We start from the raw sequence: 27730 nt of genomic DNA, 5'->3' as shown, positions 1-27730 counted from the left end.
CGCTCTTTTATGCAAAATTGGAATTGCTCGGGTAGATTTATGGGAAAAACGGCAAAGAGTATGTTTTGGTCTTGCCCACAAAAAGCAGGTGTGAAAATAAATAAAGATGGATCCATGTAATCTATGGGGACAGTTATTTCTTCAGTAGAAATCGTGACGGGAAATTTATGTTTGCAGGTTAGTCGTCTTTGAATGAAAATGACATCATTTCCATTGAGTTACAAGCAATAAAGGAAGCACTCTTATTTGCAATAAGGAAGAGGTACACAAAATTCCAGAATTGCTCGAATTCAATATACTCCATAGGCTGTTTAAATAATATGTTATCCCCATCTTGGAGGTATAAAGAATGAGGGAAATCCAGAGATTTTGGCGGCATCATTTCTAGTTTGTGGCTTTGACTTTCATTGGAGGGAAACGACTATATAGAGCGGCAGATTTCTTGGCATGCTTTGGAGCATGTGGTGCTGAGTTTTTTTTAGTTGAGGATAGTGATTCGATTCCTCAAGAACTTATGAACATTGTACTTGACGTTCTTATTTGTAACTATGTTCGTGTCTAAGGAATAAATAAAGGGTGGGGACCCTTCAACCCCAGCTTCCTGATCAAATTTTTTTATTAAGGGTGTTGTGAAGATGATTTTTTCCTAGTTATTTATTTGTTGATGCTTCTGTCTCTATTTTTTTCGTTTCCTATCGTCTTGTAACATCAATATAGTACTTACCAAAGAGTCTTTGATACTTAACTTAGTAAGATTCAAAGATTGATCAAAAGTCTTGTATTATAAGGAAAATTGGAAATGACAAAGTGAGTAGTGGTTTATAAATATGTTAGAGTTTGCTCGTGCTATGCTGTTTCGAGGTTAAAAGAGGAAAGATAATAAAATTAGAGGGGTATTATTAAAAAATCTTTAAGATTAAAGAGACAAAAAATAAAAAGAAAGATAATAAAGTTTAAAGGGTATTATTGAAAAAGAGAAAGAGTAAGGAAGATGAGAGTTAATATAATAAAGTTAAAAGGGGGAATGAAAGAAATAAAGTAAGGTCACTAGTTCAAACTAGAATGATTCATCTACCCCACACAAGTGTAATAAGAAGATGAGGAGATATAAGAAAAGAATAATGATGAATGCGTGCAGTCTTGATATGCGGTTGGATATATGGTTGACGTGACAAGGCACATAACCGCACAAATAACATTTTGAAATATTTACCAACCTAGTCCAATTTTAGCACTTTCATAAATAAATTTTTTTTAGTGAATTTAGCTTTATACCCCTCTGATTTGGGTATTAAGTAATTAGAGCAAAAAATTTATCTATTTCTGTATTTTCACCAAATTAGTGAAAATTAGAGAAAAAAATATTGAATTCTTGCAAGGGGAAATTAAAAAAATAAAATAAGATAAAATAAATAAAAATAAAAACCTAAAAAAAATTTACTATAAAAAAAGTAACATATTTTTTATAATTATTAAAAGGAATCCAAATTGTCACTTCAAGTGCCTAATTTTTTTATTTTTTAAACATATCAACATTTAAAGTGCCGAATTTGCCGATTTGTTTTTTTTAAATAAAATAAAATTTCCCTACTTTTTTTTAAACGATCCACACCCTATGAGGTTGGCTCACTGCCTAACAAACATTTGACATGTGGCGCAATGACATCAGTCATACAGAGAACTTCTCTCTCTTGCTTGCTGCCCACATATTAACTTTTTTAGATTTCAAATCTTAAAAAAGGTCGTTGGGCTCACATTGATTATCACATTGACAATCCAACAACACAGCCTTTTTGATATCACCAAAATATTTATATTAAAAAATAAAAAATTTAAATATTATTTTTTAAGCTTAATCCAAGGTGTTGAAAATGGATGGCCATCAAACATCCAAATTTCAAAAATAAAATTCAACGGTGAAAGGTAACTATTTAAAAAAAAAAAAAAATTTAAAGTTCATATAATTTTGTCTTCTACAACTCCATTGCATCACATCATATTTTTTTATTGTCACAAGGTGATCAAATCAGAAAGTTTTTTTTTTTTTTTCCACTATGGGCAAGAGAGAGAAGGGATATGGGAGGGAAGGGAGGGGGGGGGGGGTCCAAAAACGACGTCCATTTAGCTTTCAATTTAAAAAAAAAAACTTTTTTTGAATGATGCTAAATGGACATTACTTTTGGCTAACGCCTTTGATGCCCCTTTCTCTCTCCTAACCATGGTGAAAAAAAAAAAAAAAAACTTTATGATTTGATCACTTTGTGACATTTTAAAACATGATCCGATGCAATAGAGTTGTAAATGACTAAATTATATGAACTTTAAGACAAACAATTTTTTTTTTTTTAAATAATTAATTTTCACTGTTTAATTTTATTTTTAAATTTGGATGCTTGGTGGGCATCCATTTTCAACACCTTGGATTAAGCTCGAAAAATAATATTTTTTTAATTTCATTTTCTTTTAATATGAATATTTTCATGAAATCTAAAAGGTTGTGTTGTTGGATTGTCAATGTGATAATCAATGTGGGTCCAATGACCTTTTTAAGTTTGAAATCTAAAACAATAAATATGTGAGCAGTCGGCAAGAGAGAGAAACTCTCTCTATTGCTAATGTCATTGCATCACATGTCAAACATTTGTTGGGCTGTAAGTCAATCTCATAGGGCATTGGTCATTTAAAAAGAAATTAGGAAAATTTTATTTTATTATTTGTTTTTAAAATATTTTGGCAAATTCGACTATTTTTTAATTATGCTAAATGGACGTTGTTTTTGGCCAAGTGCCGATTTGGGTTCCTTTTAATAATTATAAAAAATATGTTACTTTTTTTTATAATAAATTTTCTTTTAAGGTTTTTTTTTTTAAAAAAAAAAATATATAATTTTCCCTTCTTGCAATCTTCATTCGTCATCTAATCGCTTAATTTGGTTGGCAACATTTATGACTTTCTCAGCAATATTCCAGAAAATTGACTATAGAGAAAATATATCCCCTCAAGATATATCTCAGTACCTAATCAAGTCTAATATTTTTTTGGAAAATGCTGAAATAACATTAAAATTGACTTCAATTCTCACATCGTTGACGTGGATGCATGTACGGAACTATAGATGCTTTTCACCGAGATACAAGTGAAAAACATCTATGAATATATGTGCACCTTTGCATCAGCCATGTGAGAATCGATGTCAATTTTAATGTTACTCCAGCACATCAAATTTATTTTTGGAAAATGCTGAAGCGACATTGGAATCACTACGTCAAAATCCCAAATTTATATTAAAAAAAATTTGTTGGGCCTGGCCCGTCAAATTTTAAAATCCAAAATCCGCGGCCCGTGGACCACGTTTTCATCGATCTCTTTCTCTTTCTCTTTCTCATCGATCCACTGTCATTGTCTCTTTCTCTTTCTCTCTGCCTCTCTCAGTCTCTCTGCCTCTCTCTCACTATCATCGATCTCTTTCTCTTTCTCTCCACCTCTCTCACTGTCATCTATCGATCGATCCACTGTCATCGTCTCACAGTCTCTGTCTCGGTCGATCTTGCCCTCTCTCATTGTCATCGATCGATCGATCGACCTCTCACAGTCTCTGTCTCGGTCGACCTCGCCCTCTCTCTCTCTCTCTCTCTCTCTCGATAGATCAACGTTTCCATCTCTTTCTCACAATTGATATCTTGATCGATCGACCTCGTTTTTTCACTCTTTCGCGATCGATCGACCTCTCCATCGATCGATTGACCTCTCCATCTCTCTCACAGTCTCTTTCTCGATCGATCTCTCTTTTGATCTGTCTCCCTCGACAGATCTCATCTCCCACTATTTGATCGATCGATCTCGATCTAGATCTGATCCTCGTTCTCACCTGCTGCATCACCTCACGCGACAAGCCAGGAATCATTGCGACTTCGGGCTAGGTACTCTCTCTAATCCGATATATTTAGATTTAGATTGAAGATTTAGGTTTTTTATCCGAAATATTTAGATTTGGATTGAAGATTTAGGTTTTTTATTCGATTTATTTCGTATCAATCTCGATACCTATAGATTCCTATATTTTGAAGCATGTAATTTGATGCTTCTAGGTAATGTCTGAATGTGGAGAATTTATTGAGACTAATTACGAAATTGTGAGAATTTATTGAGACTAATTTATTTTGTTTGTCTTAGAATTGAAAAATTCCGATACAAATTGAAACATAATAAAATTAAAAGGAGGGGAGGAATTGAAACAATGACCATTACAAGGGGAAACATATCCCTTCAACTTGGTCTTCTCTAAGAGACTAATTTAAATGACCTAAATTTTATGTTTATGTATCAACCATGCATTATGATCAATTAAAAAATATGAATACTTGGAATCTTGAATGTAATTTTTCTGTTTTTGCAATTCAGATTAAGCGAGAATAGGAAGAATAATTGTATATTTTGTGAGGAAGAAATGAAATTTAATGGTGATTATAAAAATACAAAATGATGTCAAATGGCCTAAAATGCCCTTTCAACTGTCATAAAATAATAAATTAAAAACATTTTAGGTATTTAAGCCATTTTCTCTCATTTATGTCAAGAGAGCTGCAATTGTGCCACACCAAGTCCTATGTAAATCACCAAAGAATGGCACACAGTTAGTGTGGCAATAGTAACTCTTTCATGTCAAATAAGGTCAAATCTGAAAAGGTACTTAGGGGCATTTAGTAAAAAAAAAAACCCTATACTGACATGTGTTAAATAATTGTACCTTAAAATCATCTAAATAAATGAGACTTTGATAGAGAGCTTGTTGAACTTATCCTTCCAAAGACAAAAAAACAAACATGTAGTTCTCCTTACTAAAAAAGCCTTTTGAAAACTTTAATAATGACCTAGAGTACAGGAATATCTGCACTGCACTAGTGTGCTATTAATTTAAGGTGAGGGTGCAGGAGGTATCATAATAGTTGATTTTAGCTGAAACAGTAATTTAATGAAAGATGGAAGCATGCCAACTGATGCATGAGACACCAAACTTCCCTTCCAAACACAAACAGTAGTATAGTAACAATAGTGTGATGTGATTGTGAGAAATGATAGTAGTTTGGTAAAAGTGAAACATGGATGTGGAGTGTGGGGTTTGGAACAAATTAATTGGAATAATAAAAAAGAGATTCGATTTGTGCGACCAATACATGGGACTGGGATTGGGGCTAAGGCTGGGAGGGAGGTATAGGGTTTGGAATTGGATTAAAACATAACATTGAAAGAGAGAAAGAAAGCAAGTGTGTAAGTAAGGGGTGTCTTGGATTAAGTAAAAATATAGTATGATAAGCTTGAAAAGATGGGTGATGGATTGTGAGGTGTGGTCAAAGTCCAATAATCTAAGGGAAAAAAGGGAAGTGTAGAGTCGTCAAGAATTTGATAAAAGTAGAAGAAACACAATAATACACCAAATGAGTTGTGACCATATTTATTAAAGTGGGGTCATACTCTGATTGTGGACCTATATATATTCCGCAATCCACGGTGATTGAACTTTCTCATCTGTTCTTGGATTGAGTTTTTGGACCTCCGGATTGATTTATTCTTTGTCCATCAACTTCTCTTCACTTTTAGATCTTCCTTCTTTGAATTCTAAGACATGCAATGAGCAATTTGCCTTTACTTCTAACTTCTTTGCCTTATTGTTGTGGTGTAATTAAACCATGACATTATACAATTTTTAACTTATTGCACCCCAATTAAAAAAAATGAATGGTTGAGAATAAGTAAAAGTTGGGGTGCCATTAGAAGCTCTCATTTTTTTTTTGTTAGATTTGTATTTTTAGGTTTTGGATTTTATATAGGCCTAATCCTAGTTGTAAGCAACAACTGAAATTATTTGAATGAGTGTTATAACATTGAGATAATAACTTGAGCCAATCCTTTGTATGTTTGAATAGTGTGTTTTAATCTTTAATTGGGGTGTGATAAATAATTTAAGAAATTGGGATGTAATAAGTAAAGTTGGGGTGCCAATAGCAGCTCTCTTTTTCTTCCTTTCTAATTTTTAGCAGCAAGAATTTGAAAGCTTGAATCTGGTTTAATACACATTGCTGTGGATGGATACTCTTTTTTCTGAAATTTGTCACTTGTCAGTGTTAACACTAGTGTGTTCATGTATTCATAAAAAAAAAAGGAAAAGTGTGTTCATGTCTCAAAAATAGTTTAGTCACATTGTAATTTATCCTCTATATTTTGTCTTTTTTTTCTCTGTTTTCAGCATATGTATATACAATTTTCCATTAAGTTGTATACCTTATGAAATTACTTAATTAAAAATCTCTCATAGACATGGAACAAACCGTGCTGGTGTATTGGAATATCAGTTTCTTAGGTTGGTGTCTGGCACCATATCCATGTTAAGTTACAGAGTTGTGATCATTCTCTTGTTTAGGAAGTAAGTGTTTATAGTGCAGGTCTTTATTTTGAATCGTATATGTTGTCTTAATTTGAACGATGTTTCTGTTGTGCCACGAAAGTTCTTTTACTGCAGCGCTGACAAGGATTGACTATGACAATGATAACATCAGACTAGTATCTCAGACATTATTTAAATCTAAGTCGTTACCCCTCTTTTTCTTTTTTCTTTTTTTTTCCCCCCATTTTTCTCTTGTATTTTTTCATGTAGTTAACCTTGGTAATGTTCAATAAAAGTTTCACTATCCTGATATGCACAATTCTTTATTAGACAATGCCTCCTTTTGATTCTGATGTTCTTTGGGTGTTATTTATCTTGGGTGGGCAGGTCGAGAAAGCTCATAATGCTGATTTTCACTGTGTTGATTGGAACCCTCATGATGTAAACCTTATTCTAACTGGGTATGGGAGTTCTATTAATGTTTTCTTCTTGTTGCAAACATGTTGTTATCAGCTAGAATTTGCAAATAGAAGTACATAAATGTATAATGCTATTTTTTCCTGACCTAGTTATATGCTTAATTTTAATAGATGTAGAGTCTTGAATAATTTACCAAAACGGTAGAGTTTTTGAAATTATTTACCTAAACGGTACACTATTCAAAATATTTCCGAAAACGATAATTTTACCATTTTCGGAATTATTTTTTTTTACCAAAATGGAAAAAACAGTAATATATATATATATATATATATATATATATATATATATATATATATATACCGAAAATACCCTTTTTTTGTTTTACATATGTATTTATAATTTTAACCTTAATAAAATGAAAATCCAACTAAAAAGATTCACTCTCTTTTTGTAATCCAACAATCATATGTATTTACAAATTTTTTTTACCGAAAACAATTTTATTTTCTTAATTTTAGTCAAAAAATAAAAAAGGGTATTTTCGGTAAAAAAAAAATACATTTTACTGTTTTTACCGTTTTGGTAAAAAAAATTAATTCTGAAAACGGTAAAATTACAGTTTTCGGAAATATTTTGAATAGTGTACCGTTTTGGTAAATAAACGAAAAGTTGTGCATGTTTTGGTAAATCTGTCTAGAATCTTTTACAGCATTTTTGGTCATTTACTATTCTTCATTCTTTTACTTCAGGTCGGCTGATAATTTCGTTCACATGTTTGATCGCCGAAACCTCACTTCTGGAGGTGTTGGGTCACCAATCTATAAATTTGAAAGTCACAAAGCTGCTGTTCTTTGTGTACAGGTATGGGATAATTTTCTTGCCTTATCTCTTTCTTACGATTGCATTGTTACACTTGCAATAACATAAGACATGGCTCCAATTTTTTGGGATTCATTCAGCTAACCCGTAGTTTTTGGGATAAGGCGATGGCGATTTTGATGATGAATTTGTATCTAGGGACCGAAGCGTCTAAGGATTTGTAATACAAGTTTATCCCAAAAAATAAATTATTGTTGTATCCACCAGCTATTTTTTTTCTCTCTCTATGACCCACTTTGAATGCTAAGGAACTTTTAGTGTACTAATAATATTTATGAACTCAATTTTGCAGAAGATAGAACCCAATATGTGCTTGATTCCACCATAGAGAAGACATTCAATCTAGAATAGTATCCATTATTATGACTTAGTCTCCTGTTGGACCTTAGTTTAATTTGTATAACCTAGTGTATGTCAATAAAATTTCTTCTCAAGTACCATTTGGTTCTGACTGTCATTTTAAGTTTTGGTGCTTCTAAATTTTAACTACTAACGAAGAACTGTTTATATTTGCTGACCTGTTACATTTTCTTTAATACCACAACAATCCCTCAGTCATTGTTTAAGCAAGGAATACTAACATCACTGATTTTGCTTTTAAAAGTGACAGATATATGGCCTTATCATTCACCGTCAATGAATGAGTTCACCTTCCTAGGCCAATGTTCCTATACTACATTATTCTGTTGGATTGTAATATGCATGGTTTTAAATCTCGTCCGAGACCGAGACAACTCATCCAATACATCTCAGTATCATCTACCAACAACGAGACAGATGGACTAGTCAAACGTATCGGATGACATTTAAATCCATGGTTCATTTTTCCCATTATTGAACGAGATAACTCAAACATAGTCACAAAGTCGGGGTTCATATAATGAAGCAGTATAATCCTATTCTACATGAAGCCATCTTTGTACATCTCCCCATTTAAACCGTATAAACTTCCACAAGAAGAAATTTATTCACTAGTATAGGAGGAACATTACTTTTCTTTCAACTTATATCTTCCTTATAACAGATGAAGATCATTTTTTTCAAACAGGACTCCACTGGTATCATTTCTCTATGAGAGGGGATGGCGTCAAATTTTATATGGGGTGGATTTCTTCGACCCGAGAAAGAGGTAATCTGATGTTCTATTAAATCTACAATATATGATTTGTTATTTAATTATTTTTTTTTGAGAAATTTTAAGTGCTTATTCATCACCCCTGCTGCTTATTGATGAAATCATGATGGTTTCTATCGTATTTTTAATATGTCAATGGTTATTTCTGCTCACCCACGTGACTTATGCTTCCACGTATTTCACAAGTCGTCCATCTAGTTAACAATCTAATAATTTGGTTACAGTTTGAAATGGCCAAAGATTACCTTAAGCCTGTATTAGGTGGAAACATAGTTGATGCCAGCTGTGGAAGCGGGTTATTTTCAAGACTTTTCACCAAGAGTGGACTGTTTTCTCTTGTTGTTGCTCTAGACTTCTCAGAGAACATGCTGCAACAGTGCTATGAATTCATTAAGAAGGAAGAAGGCTTCCCTAAAGAGTACTTTTTAACTTACTAATTTGAATTCATTTCTCAGTATATATAGGTTCTGGCTTCAATTTTTCTGAAAGTTGTTTTGATTAATCTATTAGTAGGAATACCTTTTTTTCACTACAAGAAAACAGATATATAGCGACGGCTGAGACCCTCGCTATATCTTTCAAAGTCCGTCGCTATTTTCATTATCGACGGCCAAAGTGATCATTGCTGCTCGTTGGTATAACTGAAGTCGCTATATCTTTCTGCGACGACCACCTTTACAATGACTGTCGCTATAGGCATTTTTTCAGGAAATTTTATTTTGGGAAAACTTTTTTTGTTGATGGAAAATGAGGTTATGGTGACGATCATGTTTGACCCTCGTTATAGGGTTTCGATTTCAAAAAAATAAAATTTGCAAAATAATTCCCTACAAAAAAAATTAAAACAAAAAGGATAAATTTCAATTGTTTCTAAAGTAAAACTAAAAAATGGAGAATCCAAAGGTGGAGAGAGAGAGAGAGAGAGAGAGAGAGAGATTCCTGGATTTTCAGATTTGAGTGGAGTTCTCAGCTTACCTCCCTTCTTTTTCTTCTTCTCGCCTCTGTTTTTCCCCAAAACGTCAGACTGAAGGAACGTTTTGATTTTGAATGCTTTTGAAATAATGCCCTTGACCTTGGTCTCCTTCCAAAGACCACTTATTTAAATAATCCCCTCACTGTTTTGATAAATATTTGAGATACCCTTTTGTTTTCAAACTGATGAATGCCCTTGACCTTGATCTCCTCCCAAAGACCATTATTTAAATAACACCCTCTTTGTTTTCGTACATATTTCAGATACCCTTTTGTTTTCAAATCGATGATATGCACCCTGACCTTGGTTTCCACTGGAAGATTTGTTTTTGAATATATCAAATGTAACCATTGTATCGAAATGTATCGGTATAGTTTCAGTTTCTAAAAAATATCGAAACATTGAAACAATACGAGATTTTAGACCATGGGTTGGCCATCTCCATCTTCTTATGCATTAACAGTTCTACCATGGAAGAGGCTACAACTTCATCTCTTCTTCCTCACTAAAAGTCCTCTTGTTAATCCTTGGATCTAGCTGGTTAAACCATCTTAATCCACAACTTTTCCCTACAAAAAAAATCCCAAAAGGAATACCATAAATAACCATCAAACCAAAGCATTGATTCCATGATGAATCAAGATTCAAAATTCAAAACAGAGGATAGGGAACTCAAAATCTTCATTTCCCAACCCCAAAAAATAAGGAAAATAAGTTAGGATTTTAGATTCCTTGAAGTTACTACAAATATTATTATATGGTTTGTCTTTAAATCCATAGCATGCTTTGAATTCAAAATCTAATGAACTTTCTTATAGCTTCAACAAATATACAATTTTACAAAGCGATGTTTCAATGTCTTCTTCATAATACGCTAAGGACATTGATCTTGGAGGCTTGTATGTAGATAAACACCTTCATCCTTTATAGTATGTAGAAGCTATTCATTGAATGCCCTCCTAAAGAGAAAATTAATCCATAAAGTCCATCAAATTGAATATTTTAGTTAACTAGTGTTTAACTAGTAAGAAATTCAAATTGAATTATTCTAGAGAAGCATACCTATTTAACTTATCTAATTCAGAGAGACAACAAACATCTTGAACTTATCTCCATCGTTCGCACCCACGAAACACTACAAAATCGGAACCAATTCAGCCATATAAGCAATGATATTTCTACATTCCCCATCCTCTTTCATGCATCTCGACAATGATATTTCTATATGTGCCAAACATCCTTACAATTATAGAAAGGGACATATTCATCATGTAGAGAACAAGATCAAGTGTAAATCTCATACCTGAACATTGTTGTATTGCCACAGCTTATGAACCCCATAATCCACAACCTGCACCCAAGAAACCAATCCATCAGTTTCACCAAACAAATATGCAAGAAAAAAATCAATCTCAGAAAATGAGGACAACTCTACACCTTTCACTGGCTATCCAAATCAAGACCACACAAGCTAGTATGATTGTTTTTGATGGGATCTCTTCACCAAGGAGCTCATCCTATAAAAAATCCAGCCAGTATCTATGAAATTTGAGGTATCAAGGTGTTAGTGGTGACAGAAAATCACAACAAAATATTAATTTAATTTAGAACATCAAATTAAGTTCCATAATGTTTATACTAGTCAATAGACTATAATGTATAGATTTGACAATGGTGGTTCAATGTGAGCTTATTTTGTTAGTAGTGGTGGCAAGGGGCTGCAAGTGTGCGAAAGCAGTATAGTATATATACATCATTAGTCCTGCTTTCTATCTATTTAAAAACGATTGTGGGCTCTATTAGACATATCTAATTAGCTCATTTTCCCCACTTGGAAATGAGAAAGGCGTAAGGGTCACCTAATGGACTGACACACAACTAAGCTTGTGGTATGTGCACTATTAATGACATGCCATAGTAAACCCCAAGAATACTAGAAAAGTTTCCAATACTAGGATATGTTCAATACTTGACATCATCCAGAACTCAGTCTTCTCTCGACAACTCAATACTAGGTGTTTCTATCCCACCTGTTAACAAAGACACCACTAATGAATCAAAGACAATGTCTTGTGCCAATCTCAATTTTGATAATTTACCAGGGCAGCATCATACTTATTACCTAGTATGATTCTCATATTATTTCTATAATGGGGTGACCCTTGACACAATAATCTTATCTTGAGTGCTTGATAAATATTCGAGGTTTGGTTCCTTAGTGTCTAGCCCCTTGTGTCAACATAATAGGTAGATTTTCAGTAACAACATGGTCCCATCTAAAAACAAAATCCTCAATAGATAGCCTTTTAAGTTCTTCAAGGACTAAAAACCATTGAATAAGAGCCCCATAATGCAAAATACAATTTTATGAAGACGTTACTCTTCATCTGTGAATACTCTTTTTTTAAATATGCCAAATTAATTGCATAAGAAAGAAATATCACCAAGAAACATAATACATCTTTAACAAAACATGATACAATTCAGTGAATAAGTGTGTAAAGAAAGATCCCTAAATCTTCCATGCCAAGTTGCAATGAAGAAGGAACATACTCAATGCTAACATTTCACTATGAACAAACGTTCATAACAATCTAGTAATGGGTAACTAAAAATATCCATTTTTGTAATTCTACCCAAAGAAGCCAGACCAAGCCAGAAAGCAATTACTTTTCCTTGGATGTGGATTCCACTTCCAAGTCAAAACTAGTTTGATATGAACCTATTGAGTTGGGAGTGATCAGGAAGTAACATGTTAACAGATGGAGCATAAAGAAGAGAAACCCCTTTGAGAGAGTTCAGTGGGTGTTAGCATAGTTTGGTTAGCTTACCCGAGTCCCACTATTGGGTGCATCCAACAACACCCGACCAACATAGTTTGGCCCTAAGACCTTGGGAAGCTGGCACAAAAAATCATATGCCATTAGTTCACGCGAATCCATAAAATTTTTGTGGAACTTCAAATAGGATAGAAATAACCATCGTACAGGTGAAATCAAGAGTTCTCAACTACCATCTTATAGATGGTAACTTCGAATATTTACAATAAGATCAAACAATACAATAACAACATTTAATTATAAAGATTGCCAAGGATCCAAATTAGAATACCATTCTCATTTAAAAAAAATAAAATTCTAGGCATTTAAAGATTTTGAATCACTGTAGTGAATCACATTCTTGTAAGACATTGTCCAAGGGAAGTGCTTACAAAATGGAACACTTATAGGAAACCATTCTCCTTTAGTAACCGAAAATTTGGAAATTGCAACATAAATTTTATTATTTTTAAAATTTTCTTTTATTGGTTTCTCTTCTTTTCAGACTCATGAACCATCCAAGGGACCAAAAAGTCACATATATGTTGAAAGCTAACTTGCCTATGACACCTAATTTAGCAAAATTCACAATCAAAAGAGTGCAGTAGTGACCAAATTAGGGATCAAATAATTTCTTCAAAGAAAAAAGAAGAAGCAAATGATCCAATAATTTCTTTACACGAATGGCCTTTTAAACTAAATTCTGTATATAAAGTTGAAAGGTTACCAAAATCCGTAGTTTTCCAAGAAAGGAAGTAATTATAAAACTGGGCAAATCATGACTAAGTGTTCAAACTCTAATATGTGGAATTTGAAAAGAATGTAACCACTCAAGTTAATAAAAACCAAAATTTGAATCTACCCGAACAAGATACAAAATGTCTATAAACTTACATCCGTAGAGAGTCTTCTAAAAAACTCCATTTTCTGAGGTTGCTGCAATTTGTAAAACATGTTGTAATTCCCAGTAAAACAAACAAAAGATGGAGATGATTCTTGAAACAAAAGCGGAGAAAGCTTGATTTGTACGTTGTAATTCCCACAAGTCTCGCCTTCTTCGAAGTAAAGCTCTTCTCACAAAAATTATAAAAATTGTACCCCAAAAATCCTGCATCATTGTCAATAAACAAATATTTGAAACACTTTAGAAATAAAAAATGGTGCAAAACTCGCCAAAGAATCACCCAAAACCAACATGATCAGATCCATCAAACCCTAGCAAAATTAAGAAACTCTCCATCAAAGATCTTATGATCATGAATAGTGCTATCGAAGAAAAGATTTCGAATCAGTTATCAGTAAAAGTCTTCTCACCTTAGATAATATGAAGCTCGATTCAACAATGGAAACTAGAGAAATTTCGTTAGCAATTAACAATCTGAAAAACCAAACCAACTCAACTACGAATCAATGAACTAATGAATCAGAAAATAAAATCCAATAAAATTGAAATCTCAAAACCCTAAATCTAATCTGTAGTATGAAGGATCGAGAGGGAAAATGTTGGAGAGTTTTACCCTCTTTTTCCCTTAATTTTCCTCTTCGATGTTGAAATATAGAGGAAAGAGAACTGAAACTAAAAACAGAGAAGGGGGAAGTCGAGAGTTTATGTCGTATAAATGCCCCTATAGCTATAGCCAAGTTTAATCGTCGCCATAGGATAATTTAGCGACAGTGAGCAGGAGTGGCCGTTGCTGAATGCACACACAAGGACGACAAAAGAAATTTCCATGAGAAAGACTTAAATCTGTTACGACGGTCAAGTGAAAAGCCGTCGTTAAATGAGTCCATAGAGACGGTCAAGAAATTACTGTCGCTAAATCTCGTCGCTACATGTGATATTTCCTGTAGTGTTTTAAGGGTAAAATTGTGTTTATTAGATTATATATGATGTGTTAATACTTGTTGCCTTGCAGGAACTTAATCTTGATCAGAGTTGATATCTCTCGGCTTCCTTTCGTTTCAAATTCAGTTGATGCTTTGCATGCTGGTGCTGCACTGCACTGTTGGCTTTCACCGTCTATTACTGTAAGCATTATTTTGCTTTTACTTAGTGTATTTGTATCAACACAATTTGTTATTGAATTACTAATCATTGATACTTGTACATTTTTCCATCGAGTGTTGATAATTTTTCACTACTAATGGTTTTGTTGTTTGTTCTTTAATGCAAAAATGTGTAAATGTTTAAAATTTTGTCAAATTCGGTGAGTGAAAATTATTATTGCTTGTAAACTATGTTTAAAGCCTGGCATGAACATGTTTAATGGGCCAAACTGCACTAGTCATACTCCAATGCCCTTATTATGGATTTGTGTAATTTATATTCTTTGTTTATTTATTTATTTATTAATTTATTTATCTATTTATTTTTATTTTGAGTAAAGCTCTGTAACCCATATTCATATCTGAGCAACTTAAAGCTCCACCAATAAGTATATTGCTTCAACAATAATAATTTTTTTACTTCTTAAAACAATTGAAGAATAGGATTATAATTGTTAGTTTCATTTCCTTTACTTTTTGTAATTAGTGATTCAAAACAAAGTTTTACATCCTGTTTTTGAACGTTAGTATAGTTGCTTCACACTAAGTTCAAACACATTCTTGTGAGATGACATGCGTCCATCCTAAACTAGGTGTAAAAACACTCCACACTAACATTTTTAAGCATTATACCTCTTAATGCAGGGCCCAGCTATTGGATTTGGCCATGTCACTTCTGCCTGGTTTGGTTGCCAAAGAGATTGATTTATTGTTTCTAGCAATAAAACCTACATTACAGGTTTGTTAGAGTTCTTGTATTATAGTTATTCCATTTTATTGCTGAGGCAACTTCTATAGATAATCCAACGCAATTTATTGCCTAGACTGTTGGAAGTATTTTGGTGCTGCCTCCATCCCACAGGGCCAACTTTGTGTATGGCTCACTCATCTTGTTGGGTCATAATTTCAAGTACTGTCACACCATTTGTGGTATGATTTTTGGGTTACTTATAACCAAGGTCTAAAATCTATTGAAACTATTTTGATCGAAACATTCTAGAACAAATCACAACATTCAAAGAGGTTTACATGTATATTGTCAGTTATTTGTAGCTTCGACAGAATTTTTGATAGTGTTGATGCACAACAACATAAATTAAGTTGGTGCGTTTTTATTTCTATTACTAATACTCTCTACTAATTTGGCATTGAAGGCTTTGTTCTTATACAGTCTAGTCTTCAGATTCGCCTAACAACAATTAAGTTTTATTCTTAATATTTCTTCAATGAAAAAAGTTTATTTGATTTTTGTGCCATTTACCTAAAATCAGCTTAAACGTATCAACTTTAGGTAATTTTGAGTCTACCATTGTGTTCGAGAACTTCACTTTCTATGTACCCCCTCCCCACCGATGTAATAGTAATCTAATTAACCCGGTTGCCTATCATGCTTCCCATTTTCGTTCTTTTTTTTTTTCTTTTAGTAAGTAGTTATAGTTCTTCCCCTTTGAATGATTTTTACTTATCGATGGATGCAATATAGGGAAAATGATTAATGAAATGCTGCATGCAGGAGGATGTGCTGGAAAAGGCGAAAAAGGCCAAGGAAAAAGCGGCATGTGAAGCACAAGGGTTCATTCCCCAATCTACAACGATAACAACACCGACCTCCACCAAAGATGTTGCCGATCCAATAATTTCAATATCATTTGGTCTTATTTAGTTTAATTATTGTTAGTTATTTGTACCTTTGACAGAATTTTTGATCTTAACAAAGAGGTTTACATGTATACTAATTTTGGGTTATTTAGTTTAATTTGGAGCTGGTTTTATGATTTTTCTTTTATTTTTTCTTTTTCTGATTTTTTTTATTATTTCGTCCATTGTGATTGGTGAATTAGAGAACCGTGCTATTATTTGTTAAACCTCCAAATTTGACGGTCATACTCTATGGATTTTTTTTTATTTTTTTTTGAAGTTCATTCTCCAATAATTTGATAGTCTAGAGTCGTAAAAAAAAAATTCTACAAGAGAATATTTGACGGGCTAACACTGTCAAATATGGGCCTTTTTCACATAGTGAATTCCCATCATTTCACACATTGTTGACTTGGATAAGTGTATAGATAGATGCTTTTCATCGAGATATGAGTAAAAACATCTATGGCCATGTGTGCACCTCCTAGTCAGCAATGTGTGGAACGATGTCAATATTGATGTCACAGCAGAACGACCCCATTTTGTTTTTCAAATTTCTATTGGCACCCCAACTTTTACTTATACACCCAATTAAAAATAAAGAAAATAAGTAAATGATTGAGAATAAGTAAAAGTTGGGGTGCCAATAGAATTTCTCTTGTTTTATGGCTAGATTTTTATTTTTTAGGCTTGAGGTTTTATATGAGCCTAATATAATTGTAAACAACTGCTAAAATTGTTTGAAGGAATGGTATTATTGAGGTTTTGTAATGTCGAGATAATAATTTAAGTCAAACCTTTGTAATGTTATAATGGCGTGTTTTAATCTTAATTGGAGTGTGATAAATAACTTAAGAAATTGGAAGCAGTAAGTAAAAGTTAGGTACCAATAACAGCTTTCTCCTTTTTCTTTTTCGTTTTTTTTTTTAAATAAATAAAAAATCAATAAAAAAAATTTGGTCAAGATAACGGTCAAGAAAAATCAAGTAAATCATCGCTCAAGACTATTTTTGACCGTTATCTAGACCCACTTTTTTTTTTTATTGAATTTTTGTTTAAGATCGATTGCCTTAAATTATTCTTGACTTAAAAAGTTGGGTCAAGATGGACCCGTAAATCACGGGTCTTCCATACTCCAATGAATTTTGGTTTTAAATATATTGTGATTGGATATTTATTGGCCTAACAAAAAAGAATAGATAATTACTATAACAATAGATATTAATTATCAATCTAAAAATCAAATAAAAAATTTACAATTACAATATCTTAGTAAAATTCTTAATCATATAATTCCTTGAGAAGATTTAAATAATCATAACATTTAAACTTAATTAAAAAAAATTACAACTTAAAAGTAAAGCAACCATAAAAAAATCTCAAGATATAATAAATTTAAAAAATTCAACAAAATATATGAACATCCCTTAAACTCGAATGAATGAATGAATGAATGAATGAGAAAGAGAGAGAGAGAGAGAGAGAGAGAGAGTGTGCTTATTCTTATTGTTAAAAGAAAGAAGAATACAAAAGGAGAATCAATAAAAAATAAAAAAAATCTAGAAAAGTGCAGAGATCAATTGGCAGAAAATAAAATAAAAAATAATAATTTACGAAGACAAATGATTTCGTTGTTCGTGAAAATAGTGAAATGATCTCATCACCACTGATGGATGATGGCAATCTTGCCCATCTATGTAAATTTTGTGTCATGTTTTATCTTTATTTTTTATTACAATATTATTTAATTTGACTGTTATCATTAATTGTTTTATTTTTTATTTTTTGATTTACATCAAACTGATAATTATCTATAAATATATATATATGGGTCAGGTTCAAGGGCCATATGAGAAAACATATGAGAAAACTTTTGTTTTTCAAAATAAGGGTTAGAGGTTTTGGATTGAGCTGATTTTTTGCAAGGATGGTCACTATGATGAGAAGATCATCCTCACAAAAAATCAGCTCAATCAGAAACTTCTAAATCCATCAAAAGTGATTTACAAATTAGTGATAAAAATTGATAAAAAATCGATGGTCCACATTCTAAATCACTTTTAATGGGGTTAGAAGTTTCAGATTGGGCTGATTTTTTTTTTTTTTTTGGATGATCTTCCCATCATAGAGATCATCATCACAAAAAATCAGCTCAATCCAAAATTTCTAACCCATATTTTAAAATTTTATTTACCGTCGAAAGTTTTCTCATATGTTTTCTCATAAGGCCCTTCAACCTGACCCTATATATATATATATATATATATATACTTTTATGCCTAAAAATAATTACTGATCTCTAAGATTTTCTTCCCCTCTTATTTGATATGGAGTCCTCAACTGTATGATTGGCTTTCTAGAAAAAGTCTAATAGATATTATTGAACATAAATGAATCTTATTAAACATTTGTTGCTCTTTTTTCATCCAATAATAAAGTGACACGTATACAATAATAAAATTAGGCAAACAGTCCATGGAAGCAAAATTTTTATCTTGGGAGACCAGGACTTGCTTTTCTGAAATTTCACTCTGATTAAACGCGTACTATACGTTCGTTGCCCCAGTTAACACTCCTGACTTTAGAACCACCTCTTTTAACTCCAACCTTAAATCTGTCTCCCTCCATACAACAATATAAATACTTCCCAACCTTATACTCTATTCTCATAACACATTATTTTCATTCTTCCTCCAAAACCCCATTATTATTACTCAAAAATGATATCCCCTTCTACCATGAAGACCTTACTAATCCAAATTTCCATCCTAATTCTGATCACCATTCTTTTGGAATCCGTTGTGGGTCAGAATTGTGGTTGTGCTCAAGACCTATGTTGTAGCCGGTTCGGGTATTGTGGCAAGGGCCCTGCCTATTGTGGCATGGGATGTCAGCAAGGCCCATGTGACACACCGACACCTACAAATGACAATGGTGTCTCGGTTGCTGACATTGTAACCCAAGGATTCTTTGATGGGATTATTAATAAAGCAGATGGAAGGTGTGCAGGCAAAAACTTCTATTCACGAGACAGGTTCCTTAAAGCCCTAGATTTGTACCCTCATTTTGGTACTGTTGGATCCAAAGATGACTCAAAACGTGAGATCGCAGCTTTCTTTGCCCATGTTACACATGGGACTGGACGTAAGTTTACGATCATAAATTTTCCTTTTTTTTATGTATGGATCGGGTTTGGTGATTCATAACAAAATTTTTAGAAGAAAATAAATTGGAAGTAATATATATTTGAAACTTGAACAATTCAAATTTTAGAATTAAATTTTTGCCTTGTGTTTATAGTTTATACTATATAGCTGTTATGCCTTTCCAACGAAAATAAAAGAAGAAGATACCTAAAAAATACTATTGATTTATTTTCAACCATTTATGAAATCGGAAGTCGATTGATTTTTGTGTTTTTTATATTTATATAAAATAACTATTTTTTAATTCATTTAAATGTTTGTTATTCACCTAATAATAAGTAAAGTTATAATTATTTAAATATAAATACATAAGATTTAATAATTTGAAACTATATTTGAAATAAATATTAGATATAATAGCATTACCCGATGGGATTTTGACTCGGTGCACATGATCTTTGTTGACTAGGATGCATTTTCTACTTGAATCACAGAGTTCATTCAAGCAAATTACGACTAAATCAACTCCAAATTTAACTGAGTCAACTCATCTAAGTTACTAGTCGAGTCAACCCATTCAAGTTCCGAGTCAATTGATGAATTTTAAACATAGCTTATGATATTAATGACCTTTTGATAACTAAACGACCCTTCTAACTGTTTTGCTTGTACAGACTTTTGTTACATAGAAGAGATAAATGGTGCCTCAAAGGACTACTGTGATGAGACCAAGACACAGTACCCATGTGTGGCCGGCAAGGGATACTATGGCCGAGGACCGATTCAAATCTCATGGAACTACAACTACGGCCCAGCCGGAAATAGCATTGGATTGATGGCCTAAATGCTCCGGAAACCGTGGCTAACGATCCGGTTGTGTCGTTCAAGACCGCCTTGTGGTTTTGGATGAACAATGTCCATTCGATCATAACATCAAACCAAGGGTTTGGTGCCACGATCCTAGCAATCAACGGTGGTGAATGTAATGGTGGAAACTCTGGAGCTGTTGAAGCAAGGGTTGGGTACTACACCGATTATTGTAACCAACTGGGTGTGCCGCCAGGTGACAACCTCAGATGCTAGAACCATAGCAAAATGATTATCTAAATATTGGTTCTTCTTTATGATGTATGAGAATAAATTACAAGGAAATAAAGAGCGGAATATGAAGTGAAAGTTGATTTAGCAAAGAATTAATGTCTTAATAGGTTAAAAATGATTGTCACTTTAATGTGATATCCCACTATATGTAGAAGATACACATTTTAATGAAATAAGATTTGAAATTTAAATTAGTGCAAATCGATGAATCGACCTATATTTACTCTTGCATATATGATTATAGGGAATTCCTTTTCAATGGATTTTGCACTCCTAGGGAAAATAGTAATGGGAAAATGAATTGAAATATTTACGAAAACGTGACTAACTTTTGATGAAATTACGATTTCGACTTATTGTTCATTTTAATTATCAAATTGTGAACAATAAAAGTATTAGAGGTTTTAAAGTTGTAGACACCCCAATTTTGAAAGGGACACATGCAAAAAAAGCCCAAAAAAATTATGTTTTAAAATCAAAATGTACTTAAAGTCTGAACTCTCCAAAATCGCTTTTATTCAAAATAAAGGATCCCTGAAACCCAATTGACCTAAAGGTCCACTATAAAACCCATTAATTCAATTCTTAACCTCATTTCTAGAGTCCCAAAGTCATTTCCCTTAATGCCCACCAACCTCCTAAAAGCCCACGAAATCCAAATCCAATCAATTTCCAACCTCACCTAACCCAATCTAATTTCATGGTTTCAATTAATTTCCAAACTAACCATAACCCAAACCTAAACCCAAGTCTAACCTAACCTAAATCACTAACCAATCCTAAGATTAACATATTAAAACAAATCATTTTAAATGAAATCTCTACCCAAATCATACCCATATCCATAATCTTAACCAATCATGACAAAGAGTCAATGACCATCAAGAGGGACACATGTCACCCCCATAACCAACCTCTTAAAAAAATTCATTTGCATCATCTCCATTATTACCACACCCCATGTCATAACCTACCCCTATCATTTTCTCTAAACCCTTATCACAAGCCGCACCCATACCCCTCTCCTTATTCAGGTCACCTAACCCACACCTTCATACTCCATTTTGTCAGGTGTCACCATTTCCTCTACCCTCTCAAAATATCAACACCTACCCTATTTACATTACCATTCTTATAACCAATATCAACACCCATTAACCTCATTTAACACTCAACCCAAATGGGTTGAAAGATCCAACCTATTTGAGAAAAAAATAACTTATTTACAATATTTTCCATATCTATCCCTCCCATAACTTCAAATTTCCTACATCTCATCCACAAGTCTTATGTTACTTTTTATCATTACATACTTTCACCCCATCTTAGCCCTAAAAGTCACCTTAATGTTACATAAAAACCTACCAATCTCTCACAAGCACCCAAAACTTGAACCTTCTTTCAAGCATCAACACTCCCATCTCTCATCTCTCTCAACTCTAAGAACTCCATCACCTTTCAACTCTCTATCAATTTCCCTGAAACCCTACTAAATTCTTTATTCATTCTTTATTCAACTTCATATAATAACCTCCCCAACCACCTTAATTCATACACTAAAATACCTTCCCACTTTATTCTCAAAATTCATAAGTTGAAAGTCAATAAGGTAACAATTTGAAGATCAAGAAGAGAACACAAAGAAGAAGCTTGAATCAAGAACGAGGTAGTATGAGAACGAAAAAATAAATAATAATATGCAGTTTCGAGGGTGGAGCGTTGATCTTGTTGGCATAAATTTGAAATAGATGGCATTTTTAGGCGTTTTGATAGCAATCATTTTCCATAGTCATCCAGTAGTATATTATTCTCATGATCTTCTTGGAGAGCATGTGATCCTTTATGTGGGGTCCACAGATTCTACCATGTACAGTCTCGCTCAATCACTTAGCTTCTACTTTTGCCATATATCGAAGAAGGATCTCATGGTGTGACTTCTTGTATATAATCCCGTTACTTAGAAAGAATTGTCCTACCAATTTTTGGATGGTTCTTTAATCATTATGTGTTGCATTTGGCAGGAGAGTTTGATCATTTAATTATGTTTTGATGCCCGAGTACCATGATTTCACTTCAAGTTCTTCTACTTCTATCGGTAGACGATAAATCAGCTCATCTTGAATGCCAATCTCAATAGAGTCGATAAGCAAATCTTCTGAGATGCTAATCATATAAACGAGTGTGACCAGTACTTCTACGAACTGATTATTGGCTCATGGCATGTATGTGAATAAAATCCTGGTGAAGTTTGAACTTAGTTCTTCGAGATACTCGTGATAAAGAACCAATCTCTATTTTCAACTCTTTCATTATCTAGTCGTTTGATGGATCACTAAGTTTGAATCTTCAAATACATAGATTTCATATACCTCAAAATCAATTGTTGCTTTCAATTATGTGATTTTTGCTTCATGTTGTACTTCATTGTTAGAGCATTGGAACTTCAATTGACTGGTGATCAGGACATGATAACCATCAAGTTTGATCAAGATTGCCTTTATTTCTTTTTTCTTTTGATTTGTAACCCCGTCGAAGAATATCTTCCAACTCAACTCTTCATTATCATCTTCGATTTCAATAAATAAAATGGCTTTATCTAGAAGTTTGTCTTTAATGCTTCATAGTTAGGAAGTGGATGCTTTGCTAAATGGTCACCAAAGGCTTGTCCATTTGATGGCTTTCTAAGTGACATAGGTGATATCAAACTCAGATAGGAGTAGTTTTCATTTTGCAACATGACCTGTTAGCGTTAGTTTTTCAAAGAGATACTTCAAAGGATCCATTCGAGTGATGATCATGGTTGAGTAACTAAATAGATAACGACGTAACCGTTGGGATGCCTAGACTAATGCAAAACAAATCTTCTCAAGTGCTAAATACTTTGCCTCGTAGTTAGTAAACTTATTACTAAGATTTCGACTTGACTTATCATGTTGTCCTAGTATGCAACCCATTAATGTTTCTTGTATTAAGATGTACATTAGAAGATATCATCATAAAGTGGGAGGGATCAAGACTGGTGAATTGATCATATACTTTTTAATCTTGTTGAATGCGTCTTAACGATTTTCATTCCATACTTTCGGTACATCTTTCATGAGTAGTTTGAAGATCGGCTCATAGATTGGTATGAGTTAAGCAATGAACCAACTGATATACTATATTTTGCCCAAGAATGCTCTGAAATCCTTTTTTGATATAGGTGCCTTCATTTCGAGAATATACTTGATATTTGTTGGATCTATCTCAATGCTTCTTCTATTGACGATGAATCACAATAATTTTCTCGATATTGCCCTGAAGACACTTTATCTTATTGAGATTTAAACAGTATTTTCTCAGTCGATCAATCAACTTTTTAAAATTCACCAAGTGGTTTCCTTCTATACTAGACTTGGCAGTCATGTCATCCATGTATACTTTCATCTCCTTATGGATCATATTGTGGAATAAAATTTTTATTGCACGTTGATAGGTTGCCCCAACATTTTTGAGCCCAAATGACATGACTTCGTAGTGGAAAGTACCCTAGGATGTGATGAATGCATTATTCTCTTGATTTTCTTCTACTATTTTTATTTGGTTATAGCTTGAGAAATCATTCATAAATGAGAACATGTCCTATCCTATCATACTGTCGGCTAGAATATCAATGTGTGACAGTGGAAATCGTCCTCAGGACTAGTTTTATTCAAGTCTTGATAGTCAATGCGCATGTAACACCCCAAGTTTTTAATTTATATCTCGAGGAAATCTAATTGTGAATTTCGATAAAATTCTAAAAGAAGGACTTAGGGTAGAATACTCGAATTTTAGTCCGTTCCTTTTTAATGAATATTGAATTCGTCATTAGGTTTAAAATGATCGAAATATACACTTTAGCCTGTAAGAACGTTCAAATTTGAGTTTGGATGAGAAAGTTATAAAATCTTCGAATTTCGTGTTAAGTGGGACTCAAAACAGTGAATTTTTTATAGAAGAAGAATCAGGAAAATTTAACTACACCATGAGGTCCGCAACAAAAAATTATTCAAAATGGAGTACTCATATGTCAATTTTCGAGTTTGAATGGTCAAGATTTTGTCGAAAATAGAAATGAAAGAAAAATACAAAAATACCCTCAATTTTTATTATAAAAAGAACCAACTTATTCTTTTATTCATTTACTCCTCTCCAACTCACAAAGAATCAGCCCATTCTCCAACCTTAGGGTTTCAACCCTTCCCATCAAGATCTATCGTAAGCGAGCCCGAGTTGATCATCGACGAAGGAGAGAAAGTTGTCGGCATCGACGAAGTCCACGCCTTCAACCCGTTTAACCTTCATTTTCCTTTCTTTCTTTTGCTATCTCACAAAAATTAGCAAGTAGATTTATTTATACCCACTTAGAGTCTCATCAAAATTAAGGGAGAGTTGTCCATCATCATTGAAAAGGGGAAGAACACCTTCAAAGAGGGTTTTGGAATCAACTCGACCATTGGTACCCGAGTTCAACCACTATCGGAACTTCGAGCTGTCGAACATTGACCATTTGTGTTGGTTCATCGCCATTGACAACCACAAACCAAGTAGGTGACTCTCAACTCTTATTAATAACCGTCGATTTTGAAAAAATTTCATTTAGGGATCTTTCGAAACTTTTGTTGTGTTTTAAAAATCGTAGAATGTTATTGTAGTTACTTCAAATTGATGCTAGACTTAAGGTATTTGATGTATTCTATCGTGATTTAATTATTGGATCCATGGGTGGGTTATTAGAATCGAAAACGAAGAAAAAATGAAAAAATTTGTGAAATTCCAACATTCTGACGGTGTCACCGTACACTATTCACAGTGCTACCGTGAGTCACCGTGCACTATTCACGGTGTTACCGTGAAAATAAAAAAGTGCTCAAAAAAATTTTGATATTTTTTTTTGGATTTCTCATGCTTTTAACATGCCAAATCGACTACTTATGCCCCCATAACTCCTTCAAACCAAGCGGAAAAAAAATAAACAAATTTTCATCACGACGAGAATGTTTTAAGTATTCGCATGATATCTTTTGCATTTCTTTGAATTAGGTTACAAAATTACATGCCTCTTCTTATATTATTGAGGCCTTCATTTACAAAAATTCATTTTCAATTTTGAAAACTTTGAAAAATCAAGTTTTCGACACTTAGCCAAATTTTCACCGATTTTTCTAATTTTGATAGTTTGCCTTTGCATACCTGTTGGGATCTCGTTTTGAATAAACTTTGATGATTTTCGATGGAAAGACCAAAAATGACTTTGAAAGACTGAAAATGAAAGGTTTGATTTGAAAAGACGAAAAGTGAGAATGTCGAGAGAATAAAAAAATGGATGAATCGGTAAAATGTCAGAATCACACCCGAGGGGTGATGTCTGCATTTTACATTGTATGTTGTATATAGGTTGGTGAAAGGATATCCAGGTTATTAATTAAAGGATTGCATGTTTATTTAAATTTATGTTGGCGCAGAGGTTCCGAGTATTATTGTTTATTTTAGGACGGGTGTCCACAGTTGCATGGTAGGAATTGGATATCCATTCTCAACCCTATTCTGTTAATTTCTTTTGTTTTAAATGGAAAACAATATATATGTAGCTATTTTGTGAGCTGTTAAAGAGTTTGTGAATGCCTGAAGAGATAGTGTATCATGTCATCCGGAGTGGTGTACTATCTTGGGATGTACGGTAGGGACCACCAAGCTCATACGTGGTATGGGACGCGTATGAGAGTGGAGTCACAACTGGAATCCGGGTCCATTCCCTTCAATCTTTACCAGTGAACGTGTATTGTAAAGGTGGTCATATCCAAATAGAATGTTTATTTTGGGTATCACATGCACTCATGATAGACATAGACGAAGATGATTGGTCAGTGATCACTAACAATCTAGTAGTAGTCGAACGTTCTGACACATCAAAAAGAGACCCATTGCTTATGGTCATGTCAAACGGCCTGTTGAAGTCGGATAAATGGTCACCAGTGTGGTAAGAGCAGAGACCGACTAGAAAATCAGGAATTAAAAGCCAGATTTATGTTGTAACATCATGTCCCGACTAGGAGCAATCCAGTCATGAATCCCAACTCTCTGATTCCACTACTCCACCAACTTGTATTATGTATCTGTTGTTATATTTTGAATTATAAACTGCAAAGCATGCTTGTTATTTCAATGTGATAAATCTTAGTTGTATAACAAAATGAAAATGTATAGTAAGTACTGATGATTGATGCCATGTGAATCTTTAAAATTGTTTAGTTGCTCATCCCTGGCTATACGTACCAGTTAACCGCAGTTTTAATAGTAAAACTTGCATGTATTGAAATATTTCAGTATGCTTACTCATACATATTAGGTGAGATTATTAGTAGGGGCTGTTTGTGGACCTACTGGGTAACCATTGTTACTCACCCTTTCCTTCATATTTTTTTTTAGTTTCAGAGCCTGCAGTAGGAGAGACAGTCGTAGATCCGTCTAGTGAGGACTACCTGGTGGGTTATATTGACGACCAGAGTCCGTTATCCGGTGAGTACCAGGACTACTTCTACTAGGAGTTCGTTCGTCTTAGGAGCGGTATATGTTCTTTTTGGGGCCGAGTGCTAGGTCTATGTTAGAGTGAGAAATTTTTTGTAATCCTGTATATTTCTTTCTTTTTGAGCAACTCTGATCAAATTCTACGTTATTTGCAGTTTACTGTCTTCCGTACTTTGTATATTTTGGTTCATTGTCATATGTAGGATCTGTTGGTTATCAGTTTTTCTTTGTTTTGAGTTCTGTAGAACGCTAACATAAACGGAGGAAACTGTTCAAACTTCAAGGTTCGACCTCGAGATTTGTGTTAGCATTTGGCGGGCTTCACAGCGCATATGTACTTTTCCATCTTTCTTTGGTATCGAAACAACATTAACAAGCCTTTCAGGGTATGTAAAGACTGCAAGAAATCTTGCCTAGAACTACTTCATTATTTCATCATTAACCTTGAGAGTTCATTTTGACTTTAGTTTTTCCAACTTTTATTTGATCGACTTGCTTCCAAGAGCAATTGGTAGTTTGTGAATGACAAGATCTGTATCTAAGCTTTATATATCTTTATAGGACCATGTGAATATGTCTTGATAGTTATGCAACAATTCAATCATTTCTTCTTTCTGTTGAGGTGTTAATAAGGCTCTA

The 27730-nt window shown here is 33.4% G+C and overlaps 1 protein-coding gene and 2 pseudogenes across 10 annotated transcripts; 2 read left to right on the top strand and 1 right to left on the bottom strand.

Moving 5' to 3' along the window:
* The first annotated feature begins 6715 nt into the window (after positions 1-6715).
* LOC147382273 (putative methyltransferase At1g78140, chloroplastic) lies at positions 6716-16331 on the top strand (annotated as a pseudogene). The gene is made up of 7 exons (XR_015173641.1): positions 6716-6914; positions 7555-7666; positions 8733-8813; positions 9044-9237; positions 14528-14639; positions 15303-15396; positions 16171-16331. The product of XR_015173641.1 is annotated as a putative methyltransferase At1g78140, chloroplastic (transcript).
* On the bottom strand, positions 9732-14508 carry LOC147382274 (uncharacterized). 8 transcript variants are annotated; one of them, XR_015173963.1, is made up of 8 exons: positions 13926-14508; positions 13641-13719; positions 13506-13547; positions 12624-12692; positions 11230-11331; positions 11096-11143; positions 10855-10927; positions 10495-10751 (listed from the first exon to the last, which is right to left on the bottom strand). XR_015173963.1 is itself a non-coding variant. In XM_086429220.1 (8 exons), the coding sequence occupies exons 3-7, from the start codon at positions 13533-13535 to the stop codon at positions 10873-10875; spliced, it is 282 nt and encodes a 93-aa protein (XP_086285346.1). In that variant the 5' UTR covers positions 13536-13547; positions 13641-13719; positions 13926-14475; the 3' UTR covers positions 10495-10751; positions 10855-10872. The 8 variants fall into 8 exon arrangements, 6 of the variants coding, with proteins under 6 accessions (XP_086285345.1, XP_086285346.1, XP_086285347.1 ...); XM_086429220.1 differs by having other exon boundaries at positions 11230-11309; positions 13926-14475; XM_086429221.1 differs by having other exon boundaries at positions 11230-11309; positions 14129-14475.
* A 2619-nt stretch (positions 16332-18950) lies between the features above and the next one.
* Positions 18951-20679, top strand: LOC147382272 (endochitinase EP3-like; annotated as a pseudogene). The gene is made up of 2 exons (XR_015173565.1): positions 18951-19439; positions 20116-20679. The product of XR_015173565.1 is annotated as an endochitinase EP3-like (transcript).
* Positions 20680-27730: the final 7051 nt, after the last annotated feature.

Source organism: Akebia trifoliata, chromosome 16, assembly GCF_017979445.1.
Source record: "Akebia trifoliata isolate Shusen 1 chromosome 16, ASM1797944v1, whole genome shotgun sequence".
NCBI classification, from domain to species: Eukaryota; Viridiplantae; Streptophyta; class Magnoliopsida; order Ranunculales; family Lardizabalaceae; genus Akebia; species Akebia trifoliata.
Note: the sequence above shows the minus strand (reverse complement) of the source record. Positions and strands in the feature narration are given on the sequence as shown.